Source organism: Microcebus murinus, chromosome 6, assembly GCF_040939455.1.
Source record: "Microcebus murinus isolate Inina chromosome 6, M.murinus_Inina_mat1.0, whole genome shotgun sequence".
Classification (NCBI taxonomy): Eukaryota; Metazoa; Chordata; class Mammalia; order Primates; family Cheirogaleidae; genus Microcebus; species Microcebus murinus.
This window is the reverse complement of record NC_134109.1, coordinates 81,604,315-81,617,110: the sequence shown is the minus strand read 5'-3', so window position 1 is coordinate 81,617,110 and position 12,796 is coordinate 81,604,315. Positions and strand designations below refer to the sequence as shown.

The 12,796-nt window shown below is 38.2% G+C and overlaps 1 protein-coding gene across 5 annotated transcripts in view; it reads left to right on the top strand.

The window, feature by feature from the left end:
• ZNF106 (zinc finger protein 106) overlaps nucleotides 1-12,796 on the top strand; it is a 66,151-nt gene that overhangs the window by 18,973 nt on the left and 34,382 nt on the right. For 2 of the 5 annotated variants that reach the window (XM_012766510.2, XM_012766507.2), the window contains exons 2-3: nucleotides 2,444-2,529; nucleotides 7,455-7,516. In XM_012766510.2, the coding sequence (XP_012621964.1) occupies nucleotides 2,476-2,529; nucleotides 7,455-7,516 (116 nt within the window). In that variant the 5' untranslated portion in view covers nucleotides 2,444-2,475. Of the gene's footprint in view, nucleotides 1-2,443; nucleotides 2,597-7,454; nucleotides 7,517-12,387; nucleotides 12,755-12,796 lie in introns of those variants that run through there. The other 3 variants (XM_012766512.3, XM_012766509.3, XM_012766513.3) reach the window with 2 other exon arrangements.

The window sequence follows — 12,796 nt, the reverse complement described above, 5'->3', positions numbered from 1 at the left end:
TAGCTGGACAACTAAAAATATATAGAAAAAATTAGCTGGGCATGGTGGTGCACACCTGTAGTCCCCAGCTACTTGGGAGGCTGAGACAGGAGGATCGCTTGAGCCCAGGAGTTTGAGGTTGCTGTGAGCTAGGCTGATGCCACGGTACTCTAGCCCGGGCAACAGAGTGAGACTCTGTCTCAAAAAAATATATATATATATATAAGGGATTTAAAAGACTAACTATGCTACATAATACTTAGCAATAGGGTGATATATGTTAGAGATTTAGGGTATTATTAGTAATATTGAAAATATTAATAATACTATATCCATAAAAGTATATTTTTTGTTTTGTCAATTTTGTCTAATTTGTCAATTAGAAAGCTAATTGACATTTAGCTTTCTCAAGTGTTCAAATTTTTAACCTATAATCTTATTTTGATAAACTTTGTTGTTAAATAATTTAGGCATTCAGCAGTGCTATGAAATGGATTGCAATAGCAAGAAAACCAGGAGTGGAGAATCTTAGGCCCCTTTTAATCATCCTTCTGCCCTATTGTCTATGAGTTAAAGATTAGACTAGGGTAGCTTATCACCTCATTATGTCACAGGTTTAAAATCTCCTAGGGAATGAACCCCAGGTGAGGAAACACATACAACTATTAGAGCCTGATGTTATTGTGTACAGGGAAAAACTCTTGCTTGGGGAATGAATTTAAAATTTCATGTAGTGCATCTCTAGGAGAGACTGAAGAGGAAAGTATGCTAGTGCTAGAGGACTATAAAATAAAAAACCTTTGAGTCTTACTCCAAACCCCAGGGTTTACCCAGCCCTCTCTCACATTTACTTGGGTTTCTAACCCAGTTGATAATTCCATTTGGAATAATTCAATAAACACTTATGGATTGCTTACGATATGCCAGACACTGTTCTAAATCTTAGAACTAGTGAGCAGAATGTACAAAGTCCCTGTTCTCATGGAACTTTTTTTTTTTTTTTTTTTTGAGACAGAGTCTCACTCTGTTGTCCAGGCTAGAGTGAGTGCCGTGGCATCAGCCTAGCTCACAGCAACCTCAAACTCCTGGGCTCAAGCAATCCTGCTGCCTCAGCCTCCCAAGTAGCTGGGACTACAGGCATGTGCCACCGTGCCTGGCTAATTTTTTCCATATATTTTTAGTTGTCCTGCTAATTTCTTTCTTTTTTTTTTTGAGACAAAGTCTCACTTTGTTGCCCAGGCTAGAGTGAGTGCCATGACATCAGCCTAACTCACAGCAATCTCAATCTCCTGGGCTCAAGTGATCCTTCTGCCTCAGCCTCCCGAGTAGCTGGGACTACAGGCATGTGCCACCATGCCCGGCTAACTTTTTGTATATATTTTTTTAGTTGGTCGATTAATTTCTTTCTATTTTTTTTTAGTAGTGACAGGGTCTCGCTCAGGCTGGTTTTGAACTCCTGACCTCAAGCAATCTGCCTGCCTCGGCCTCCCAGAGTGCTAGGATTACAGGTGTGAGCCACCGCGCCCGGCCTAATTTCTTTCTATTTTTAGTAGAGGCAGGGTCTCACTCTTGCTCAGGCTGGTTTCAAACTCCTGCTCTTGAGTGATCCTCCTGCCTTGGCCTCCCAGAGTGCTAGGATTACAGGCGTGAGCCACTGCGCCCGGCCAATGGAACTTAAATTTTAATTGAGAGAGGATAGAGCATAACAAATACATACTATGACAGGTAGTAAAAGGTGTTTTAGATATCTCTATCACTGGCTTCATAACAAATGATTCCAAAATTTACTAAAAATAGAAAGAAATTAACTGGACAACTAAAACTATACAGAAAAAATTAGCCAGGCATGGTGGCACATGCCTGCAGTTCCAGCTACTCAGGAGGCTGAGGCAGGAGGATTGCTTGAACCCAGAAGTTTTAGGTTTTAGTGAGCTATGATTATGCCACTGCACTCTAGCCTGGCTCACAGAGCGAGACCCTTTCTCAAAAAATAAAAAAAAAAAGATGTTTCAGATTTTGGAACATTTCAGATTTTCAGATTTAGGATGTGTAAACTGTCTAACTTAAATTTTGAAAGAATCCTCTTCTGAGAATCTTGAGCTACTGTTTGTAGAATAGACTATAAGGACAAGAGTAAGAGTCAAGTCAGTAGAGTAGTGCCATGTGAGAGATTACAGGATATGCTAGGTGTTGAGAAGTGGTTGGAATTTGGATATATTTCAAGGTAGGACAGACAGAATTTACTTATGAGAGTGGATATGGGGTGAGAAAGGGATCAAGGGTGACTATCAGTTTTTATGCTAGGCACCTGGAAAATTGGAATTTCCACTTATTGAGATGGGAAGACTGGGGGAGGAGCAGGGTGGAGGTGAGGAAGGTACAAAACATAATTTTGTCTAGGTTAAGATGAATTTAAGAACATATTGGGGGAAAAAGGTTACTAAATGTTACTTCCTCATTGCAGGTGTGACGTTGAGTGCTTCAGATCTGGTCACTATGGTACGAGAACGAAAATGCATATTGTGCCACATTGTGTACAGCTCAAAAAAGGTAATAATGGAAGAGAGACTCTGAGGCGTTATGACTAATTTTTAAAGAGACATAATGTTATTAATAGGTGGGTAAAAGTATTTAACGATGTCTTATTTATGCTTCTTTCCTAAACAACAATCTCATTCCACTTGTTTCTTTCATATTACCGCCTCATAAAGGCCTACTGGCTTTATGTATTATTTAATATTAAACTTCTATCCAGAATTTGAGGGTACTCAAAAGTAGATGATATAGAGAGATTTAGTAAGTAACCAGTTACAGAGAAAATACCTTCAAATTCAGAGGTTACTTGAGGTCATACTGTCTTCTGAAGTTTTAGAGTCACGTACTTTCTGATCAGCTAAAAGATACAGCGTTTCTTGTGTGTGTCTGCATTCTGTTTATGCCTTTGCTTGGCAGCACATCAGAGATAGTATTATCAGTATTCTAGGTGTCCACAAGGTGGAGATGTTACTCAAAGAAAAACAGACCTTTTTATGAACTGAATCCACCTATTCCTTGGGGAAATTGGCCATAATTTGTCTCACTTTTTGCCTGCTCTTACTTTTATCTTTTTTTTTTTTTTTTTTTTTTTTTTTGAGACAGAGTCTCGCTTTGTTGCCCAGGCTAGAGTGAGTGCCGTGGCGTCAGCCTAGCTCACAGCAACCTCAAACTCCTGGGCTCAAGGGATCCTCCTGCCTCAGCCTCCCAAGTAGCTGGGACTACAGGCATGTGCCACCATGCCCGGCTAATTTTTTGTATATATTAGTTGGCCAATTAATTTCTTTCTATTTATAGTAGAGGCGGGGTCTCGCTCTTGCTCAGGCTGGTTTCGAACTCCTGACCTCGAGCAATCCGCCCGCCTCGGCCTCCCAGAGAGCTAGGATTACAGGCGTGAGCCACCGCGCCCGGCCTTACTTTTATCATTTGCTTGCATAGTAGTGCTATTAGCTTAAATGCTGAGGAATTTATTCTATATGCTTTTAATATGATTTTTTATTGTCATTGGCAATTAAGAGAACCAGGTAGTTTGATTAGCCAGAGAAGTTTGAGTGGAGGTAGTGAACTTTGAAAGATGTCTAGGAGTAAGATGGTTTAAGAGAAATGAGGAAGAGAGATTTTCAGTAGGAGAAGAACATGTATAGAGACACAGAGGTGGGTTCAAGGAGTTGGTAAGAAGGCTTATCTGATTAAAATAGTTTTGTCTTGGGAATAGCAGGATTATAATTTGTAATTTAAGTGAAGACAGTTGATAATGTTCAATGCCAGATTGAGGGGTCAGTAGGCTGGTGTGGAGAATTGTTTTTTCTTTTTTTTTTTTTTTTTTTTTTTTAAAGTTTTTTTTTGTTTTTTTTTTTTTTTTTTTTTTTTTTTTTTTTGAGACAGAGTCTCGCTTTCTTGCCTAGGCTTGAGTGAGTGCCGTGGCGTCAGCCTAGCTCACAGCAACCTCACACTCCTGGGCTCAAGCGATCCTCCTGCCTCAGCCTCCCGAGTAGCTGGGACTACAGGCACAAGCCACCATGCCCGGCTGATTTTTATATTATATATATTAGTTGGCCAATTAATTTCTTTCTATTTTTATGGTAGAGACGGGGTCTCGCTCAGGCTGGTTTTGAACTCCTGACCTTGAGCAATCCGCCCGCCTCGGCCTCCCAGAGTGCTGGGATTACAGGCGTGAGCCACCGCGCCCGGCCTGTTTTTTCTTATTTAGGATTTTCTGTTAGTGATGGAAAAATCAGTTGAGATTTTAAAATCATGTTTAATAATATACCTGCTACCTTTTACAGAAGTAAAAGATCTGCTCATCTAGTTTAAAAAATGTAGAATGATATTTAGAATGAGGGTTTATGTAAATTGTCAGTCAAAATTCCTTATGACTACTTTTGTGTCGGAGGGAGATGGGGGAAGGTATGAGATAGATAGCCCAATGCTCAGAGATGTGATAGCAGATTTTCATGGAGTAGCAGCTCTATCATGTGATATCATAATTTTGCCATCTTAACTCTTTTGGCATTTCTTCTACTCTGGTTTAAAACATGTTTTCATTTCTTCACACTTTTTCCATGATCGTAATGAATTTAAATCAAGGACTGCAGTTATGCACTCCTGCGTTAGAGAAAGCCAATTTTAGTAGGTTTTTAAGCAAGGGAATGGCCTGCTTTCAGTGAGCAATATGGTTTAGGAAAATAACGGAATGGGTTAGTTGGAAGGGATAACTCTGATACTTATTTTTATTTTTTTATTTTTTGTATTTTATTTATTATTTTTTTAGCGTATTATGGGGGTACAAGTGTTAAGGTTACATATATTGCCCATGCTCCCCCCCATACTTATTTTTAGACAGACTCTAAACAATTTATGTTGATGCAGTGCTTTCCTCTAGTTTCCCAAACTAGTGTAACCCTGATCTCTCCGAATACACTGTGGAGAAGAGGTTCTAAAGGAGTTGAGTATGGGAAACAGCTGCATACTACATCCCTGAGTATCCTGATGCTCATTAACTTATAAAAGACTGAGAAACCTTGGAATTAAAAAAAATATGTATTTCTTTGTATTACTCAATGTTTTCTAAATTTGTTCGACCATGAAATCTGCCCCCCGACTTTAAAAACATAATATTGATTAATATGCAAGGAACTAAATAGAAACCTGGTATCTGAGAAGGTACGCATTTGGGGCTATTATCTTAATCCTGTGCTTGTAGATCTTTTCTAATTATTCTGGAAGCCCAGTTGTCTCACTGTTTGCATTCATTCCTTTGAGCAGGATGGGGAAGGATTTTGCATGTACCGTTAGAAAAAGATTAGTGAGCTGTTTTAGAAAATCAAAAGTCACATTTAAGCTGATTTTGGATAATACTTTTATAGTAAATAGAATTGGTTTTTATATCAGAGAGAATAATGCATTTCATCTAGTACTGTTTTGGTCAGGAATGGTTTTGTTGCAAGGAACAGAACCCACTTAAATTTAGCTCAAGAAAGGGTAAGAATCTAAATCAAGGGAAGATTGCCCAACAGGAAGCATAGGGACTTGAGAAGGTGTTGTATATTCATGGATCGTTTCATTCTGTATTCTGTCACTAACTTGACTCAGTTTTCAGCTCTGCAAGTGTTCTAGTTAGTAGCCAATCAGTTTTAGGTAGAAGGGGTCATGTGTGAAGCTACTCTTTATGAAGCGTTAGTGTAGAGAGGAAGGAAATGATGGTCATTTTCAGTAAAGTTGCCATTTAAAGGAAGTGTTTTGAATCACACCACTGTTTATCACGTGATAGCAGATAAGTTAAAGTCGTAATGGGTTGTTGTTCTGTACTGTTTTGATAAATGCACTGTATATAATGAACAATCTCAATGTACTAGATGCTTACAGTGTGACGTAATGTCTAAAACATTGACTTTGATGTCAGATCTGCTTGTGTTTGAGTTGCACTTTGACTACTTGATTATCTATGACTCTGAGAGGGCAAGACTGTGAATAGTTTCACACTTATCCTTTCAGTGCCTAGCTCTGTATGTGGCACATAATGAGCATTTGGTGAGTAAATGAGTTAACTTCTCTGCATCCTTGTGTCCTTATGAAGTTAATATAATAATACTCTTTCAGCAATATTTTGAGGTTCAAATGGGAAAATGTTTGAGGCACTTAACATGGGGCACAGTACATAGCAATAGTCAGCAGTTATAGTAGCCATTTATTATTATATATGTAAATACCCATTTTCTAATTATGGCATGCTGCCTATGTATACTTTGGAGTGACAAAGGGATGGACATTTACAGCTTGTTTGAGTTGTGTGCGTGTGTGTGCACGTGCACACATGCATGCATAGTTTTAAGTGGCAGCTTTTCTGCATATTTTCTTCCCACTAAAGGTGGGATGAGGAGATGGGGGGAACCTAGTAAATGTTCAAACTTTTCATTAGAACCAAACAAATCAATTGGGGAAGTGGGGAAGTGGGCAGTGAGGATAAAAGAATGATTGAGCTGCTATGTTCAAAATATTTTTTTAAATTTTCTGACCTGCCATAGAGCGGCTTTGTTTTTAATATATTTGTAACTCCTATCTAAATTGATGTATTCGTCTATATTCATTCAACAAATGCTTTTTGATGACTATATGCCAAGCCCTGGCCAAGATACAGGTAATAGTTGTAGCTTACTCTTGAGAAACTCTCAGTTGAATAGGGAAAGAGAGTATGGATAAAAGTAGCCAAATAGTTGAAAAGTTAAGAGATTTGAGAGTTTTTTTAAAAGATAAACTTCAGGCCGGGCGCAGTGGCTCACGCCTGTAATCCTAGCTCTTGGGAGGCCGAGGCGGGCGGATTGCTCAAGGTCAGGAGTTCAAAACCAGCCTGAGCAAGAGCGAGACCTCGTCTCTACTATAAATAGAAAGAAATTAATTGGCCAACTGATATATATATAAAAAAAAAAATTAGCCGGGCATGGTGGCGCATGCCTGTAGTCCCAGCTACCCGGGAGGCTGAGGCAGAAGGATCGCTCGAGCCCAGGAGTTTGAGGTTGCTGTGAGCTAGGCTGACGCCACGGCACTCACTCTAGCCTGGGCAACAAAGCGAGACTCTGTCTCAAAAAAAAAAAAAAAAAAAAGAAAAGATAAACTTCAGTAAATTCTTTATAATGGGATAGAATTTAACCTACTTAGTTTATTTTTAAATCTTTTGCCTCCTAAAGATAATACTTTCTAACGTTTTTGGAAAGCCACTTAAATATGTCTTCCTAAGAATACCTTTTATTTAAAAATGAAATATATTAAAAACACAGCCAAAGAATTATTTAATAAGGAACTGATTTTAGTATCGAACTGAGAAGAGTAACCACAAAAAAACATTTGACACAAAGTGTTTCCGCCCCAATTGTTGATTGAATAGGAACAGAGGAACTTTTTTCAAGGTATTCCCCCTTAGTAATCTGCTTTCTTTAATTTTGAAGGAGATGGACGAACACATGCGGAGCATGTTGCATCACAGGGAACTTGAAAACCTGAAGGGCAGGTATGGGAACAGCTCTCTTCCATAAATTTGTGGATGTGGGGACGATCTGAGTGCTAATGGTGCCTGTTGGCTTATTTTATGTAATCCATCATAAATGAATGTTGTCTTACCATGGCATAGAACAATCTCTTAGAATTAATAACAAGTACAGTAGATTTGAGCATTGAAAATGGATAAACCCTGATATCTTTGTGCATCTCAAATGTGTAGAATGCACAGTAGCTCTAGCAAGTAGATTACAACAAAGGTGAGTTGGGATGAGCTAGCTCTCATTAGTAAGCATTCTTATTCCTACAGAGCAGCCTTGCAACTAGGACATTTCATATTTTTGCTTCAGCAGTGTTAGAAATTATTGCATGCCATAAACCTTTAGTGTTGCTGGAATTGTCTGAGAAATCTAAAGTCTGCTAAATAGCACTAAATCTCATTGGTGTAAACAAAATCAAAGTACAAACCTTAAGCGTATTTAAGAATGCTATCTGTGATTTAAAGCTTGAGATGGGCCGGACATGGTGGCTCACGCCTGTAATCCTAGTACTCTGAGAGACCGAGGCGGGAGAATTGCTTGAGCTCAGGAGTTGGAGACCAGCCTGAGCAAGAGCGAGACCCCATCTCTACTATAAATAGAAAGAAATTAGTCAAACAACTAAAAATAGAAAAAATTAGCTGGACACGCAGGCGTGTGTCTGTAGTCCCAGCTACTCGAGAGGCTGAGGCAGCAGGATCGCTTGAGCCCAGGAGGTTGAGGTTGCTGTGAGCTAGGCTGACGCTACGGCACTCACTCTAGCCTGGGCAACAAAGTGAGACTCTGTCTCAAAAAAAATTAAAAAATAAACACCCCATTTTCAGCAGACTTCCTTCTGGCATTCACCTGATTATTGGCTATTTACCTGCCCCGTATGTACTATATTATAAAATCAAACAAAGCAAATGAGGTCAGTAGGAGAGAAGCCCATTGCATTCCGAGATTAATGTCTTATTAATCCAGTGATCATTGATCAGCCATTTAGAACATTTTAAAAAGTTTGATTACATACAATTCAATACTGAATCATAAAAAGTAAAAGAAAATAAAAGTCTTCTCCCTCAACCCCTCCTAAATCCTACTCCCCTCTTAGAGGAGAGTCAACAGTTTGTTGTATATCCTACCCAGGCCTCTTTCTATATATTTGCATATGTTGATATACATACACATTTTGTTTTGTCTTAACATAACTGAACCATATTGCTATATACATATTGTTTTGTAACTTGTTTCTTCCCCATTCCCAACGTAACTGTGCCTTGGATATTTTATCTACCACATTCAATTATTTGGAACACAGTTTCTTTCTTAGGAAGAAAACATAAAAAGCCACTCTGAGCCACCAATATAAATGTCAGCTTTAGCACCCAAAATCATTTTATGTAGAGGAGAGCACTTTAGTACTTATTTATGCATATATTAGATATAGTGCTAACAAGTTTTATATACTTTCCTGGCCTGTAACAAATTATAAGGGAGAAGCCAGGCAGGTAGCAAGAAAAAACAGCTTACAAAACTATTAAAACCCATAAAAATTTCTAAAATCATTTACTGACTTAAACCATTTACTGTAAAGACAGTCATCACCAGTTTGTACCATGGGTACAAATAGTCATCAGTCATTATTGCTTTTCCCTATCATTATTAGTTTGTGATTATTTCCTTTGGATTTCATGTTTAATTACTGCCTTTCAGGTGTTAAGACTTTCTGTTTCTCCTTATACTGTGTTTCCCCGAAAATTAGACCCACCCATAAAATAAGCCCTAGGAGGATTTCTAAGCATTTGTGCAATATAAGCCCTACCCCGAAAATAAGACCTAGTGATGGGCGTGGCTACTCAGTGTATCTGTACAGCCCGTGCAATTCCCCAGGAGCGGTAAAGACGAGCAGCCCTTCTCATCTGCCCCACGAGAGCTCTATTGCTCGACATGAGAGATTGGGGCCAATGGTTCGAAAGGAAATAGAGTCACAAGAAATTCAGGATGGAATTCGGGGTTTGGAGAGTTATGATGATGTTCCAGAAGATGACTTACTATATTTGAATAAATGTAGGCTTAACTATATTTGAATAAATGTAGATTGTTGTACCGTACTTAAAAAAAAAAACACATCCCCCGAAAATAAGCCCTAGGGTGTCTTCTTGAGGAAAAATAAATATAAGACCCTGTCTTATTTTCGGTGAAACATGGTAGTTGTTATCTACAATTTTTGGTTGTGATCCATTTGGTTAAGAACTATAAAATGCACATTTTTTAAGGTTTTGAATGCCAACTTGAATGAGAAGTAAGTGGTCTTATTTGGTTCACAGCTGTGGACCTGTGGAACATTTCCCTGTTTTTTCCTAATATGCTTATTCAGATGTGTGGGCTGTGAGTAGTATCTCCACATAGAGGCTATTAAAAAGGCACAAACCTTTCTTTATTTATCAAGCAGCTGTTGTGTAGTTAGAGCAAGCTTAATAAAGAAAAGCTTATGGAGAGAATATCTTAAGACTTTGTCTTTCACACATGAGAGGAAATTGTGTGGTAACAGGATGAAGCTAATTTAGGCCTGCCTTTAAATGCTCTGTGGAAAATTATTACCTTTATTAGCCAAGAAGCAAAGCAGTAATTATTTTATGTATTTATGCAAAGTAGTAAGTATTTTAACAGGTAATTGATAAAGAATTGAAAAGTAGCATTGCTAAAATATTATTTAACTTGTTGTTCGCTGGTAAAAACATGGTTTCCTAAACAGCATATGTGGAAGCATGAGTGCCTGTTGTGTATAAAACAGGTGATATGGTTATCTCCAGGCACATGTGAATTTTCAGAAGATGTGATTTTACTACCCCTATCTTTATGTAAATGTGGATATTCTCTTTTCAAAGTTTCTGCCTATTTTTTAAAACTAAATTTCATTTGTAAGAAAAACATTAAGGATTTCTGTTTTTTTGAAAAATCGTTTTTAGTATTAACTTTTATGATGCATTTATGGCCTATACTCTTCTGGGCAGAGTATTTGATTGTGTTTCTCTATCAAATAACTGGAACTATGGTAATAGTTTTTCTCACAAGGAAAGCAAAATATTTTTAAAAATTTGTGTTTGAATGTCTGTTAAGTATCCAACATATGCTTGTGCTTTGGAGTTACAAAGTGTGTGAGTTTATGATTATGGTCATTTGTTTATTTATTTCTTTATTTTTTGAGACAGAGTCTTACTCTATTGCCCAAGCTAGAGTGCTGTGGTGTCAGCCTAGCTCACAGCAACCTCAAACTCGTGGGCTCAAGCAATCCTGCTGCTTCAGCCTCCTGGGTACCTCGGACTACAGGCATGTGCAACCATGCCCGGCTGATTTTTTCTATATATTTTTAGTTGTCCCGCTAATTTCTTTATATTTTTAGTAGAGACAGGGTCTCGCTCGGGTTGGTCTTGAACTCCTGAGCTCAAATGATCCACCCGCCTCAGCCTCCCAGGTGCTAGGATTACAGGCATGTGAGCCATGGCACCCGGCCTGAAACAGCTTGTTTTCTGAAACAAGTTAACATTCACTTGGAATGAGCTACCATTAATTTAATTGCTTGAGAGAAGCGTGTGTCTATCTCTGGTAAACTGGAGAAACTTCAGGATTATTATTCTTTAAATATGTAAATGTAGTAAGGACAGTTGAAAACTATCAGTGAAAATAATGTATTTTAGGACCTGTGGAATTAGAAGGAAATTAAATATTGATATTCTGGGTAATCAGGTATTAATATTTTTAGGGAACCTGGTCAGAGCTCATCAAAATGAATCTTAAAAATGTCAGCATTTGAGGTTACAAAGTCAATAAAAGGTGAAAACTTGTAATTTTGTCAATTTTTCTGAAGCATTGTCCATGATTCTTACAAAGTAAGAAACTTGTTTTTATAAACCTATTAGGCATTGAGTGTTTATACTTTGTCACTCTAGACAACAGTGATCATATACCTAGCATGGTGCCTGGAATTTAGCAATTGTTCAATAAGATTTCTTTCTGTCTTTCTTTTTTTTTTTTTTTTTAATAAATGTAGAGATGATCTATAACAGAAACCATTTTCTAGTCAATGAAGTGCTCAGTTTTGAGAGACTCTTCTAGTTAATGGATATAAGTTCTGCCTGTGTCTTTTTAGGTATATGTGTGGGGAAGATGCAGCTGAGATGCACATGCACTTTTACGTTTTTGTCCGGCCCTGGACAACATGTCTTTTTGTGTTGTTTTTTTATAGATTGGCACAGGAAGTGCAAAAATATAACTAGTGTAAACCCAAGACACATGATACAGAGTTAAGCCAATTTGGATTATTGACTGGATACTGCTGTCTTGTAGCCATGGTGTTCAGCTGTTTTTCATAAATGAATGCATAGACAGCTGACCTAATCAAAGGATTTTAGGTAGCTAAAAAGCAGTTACATTATAGATCTGTGACAACTCTGTACATTCATTCAAGACTTTGGCTTCTTAAAACTGGCCAAGTATGAGATTTATCATTAAGTGTGTAAAGTGAAAGAAAATAAAAACAAGTCTGCCCAGTTTAACTAAAAACCTGGTTTTGCTTCTCTCTGAACTGTAGCATTTTCTGAAACTTGAGAAAAAACATTTGCTTAGCACAGCTGTTAACTTCCTACAAATGAAATGCTTTCCATTCCCTTTAAAATAAGTCCTTCTTAAGCAGAATGTAGATCACATGTATCATCCAGACCAAAAAAGTTTGCCTGGACTGCTCCTACCATTTGCACCGGGTCCGGAATCTTCACATTCCAGGCAGAGCTCCAGCTGTTCCGGTTTAGTTGCCCAGTTGGGATTGGTTGCACCGCCTACTCTTTTCTCCACCCCTTAACTTTCACTGGAAGAAAGCTGTAGACTGGAGATTAAATGTAAGCGCTGTCACCAGGCTTTCTGAGTGCGGCTGGCACCATGGGTGTGCTTCAGAGCAACTTCTGTTTGCTCTGAGCCCCCTGCCCTGCCTCCCCTTTCACCATGTTTCCTCTGACAAGATTTTAAGTACAGCAATTCAAGAAGATTTCTCCTCCTAAATGACATCAATCTGAAGTGTATTGCCTCTTGATTGCTGGAATCTTAAATTCATTTCAAAACTAACTTTATAAACAAGCTTACTAAAAGTGATGAAAGGAGCATTAAAATTGATTAACACTACTTTTTCCCTGTGCCAAAGTGTGCAGTGTCTTTCAGAGGAAACTGTAACAGATCTGGTGAGTGTGCCATGCCAGTGGGGAGAATTGAATGTCCCTCAT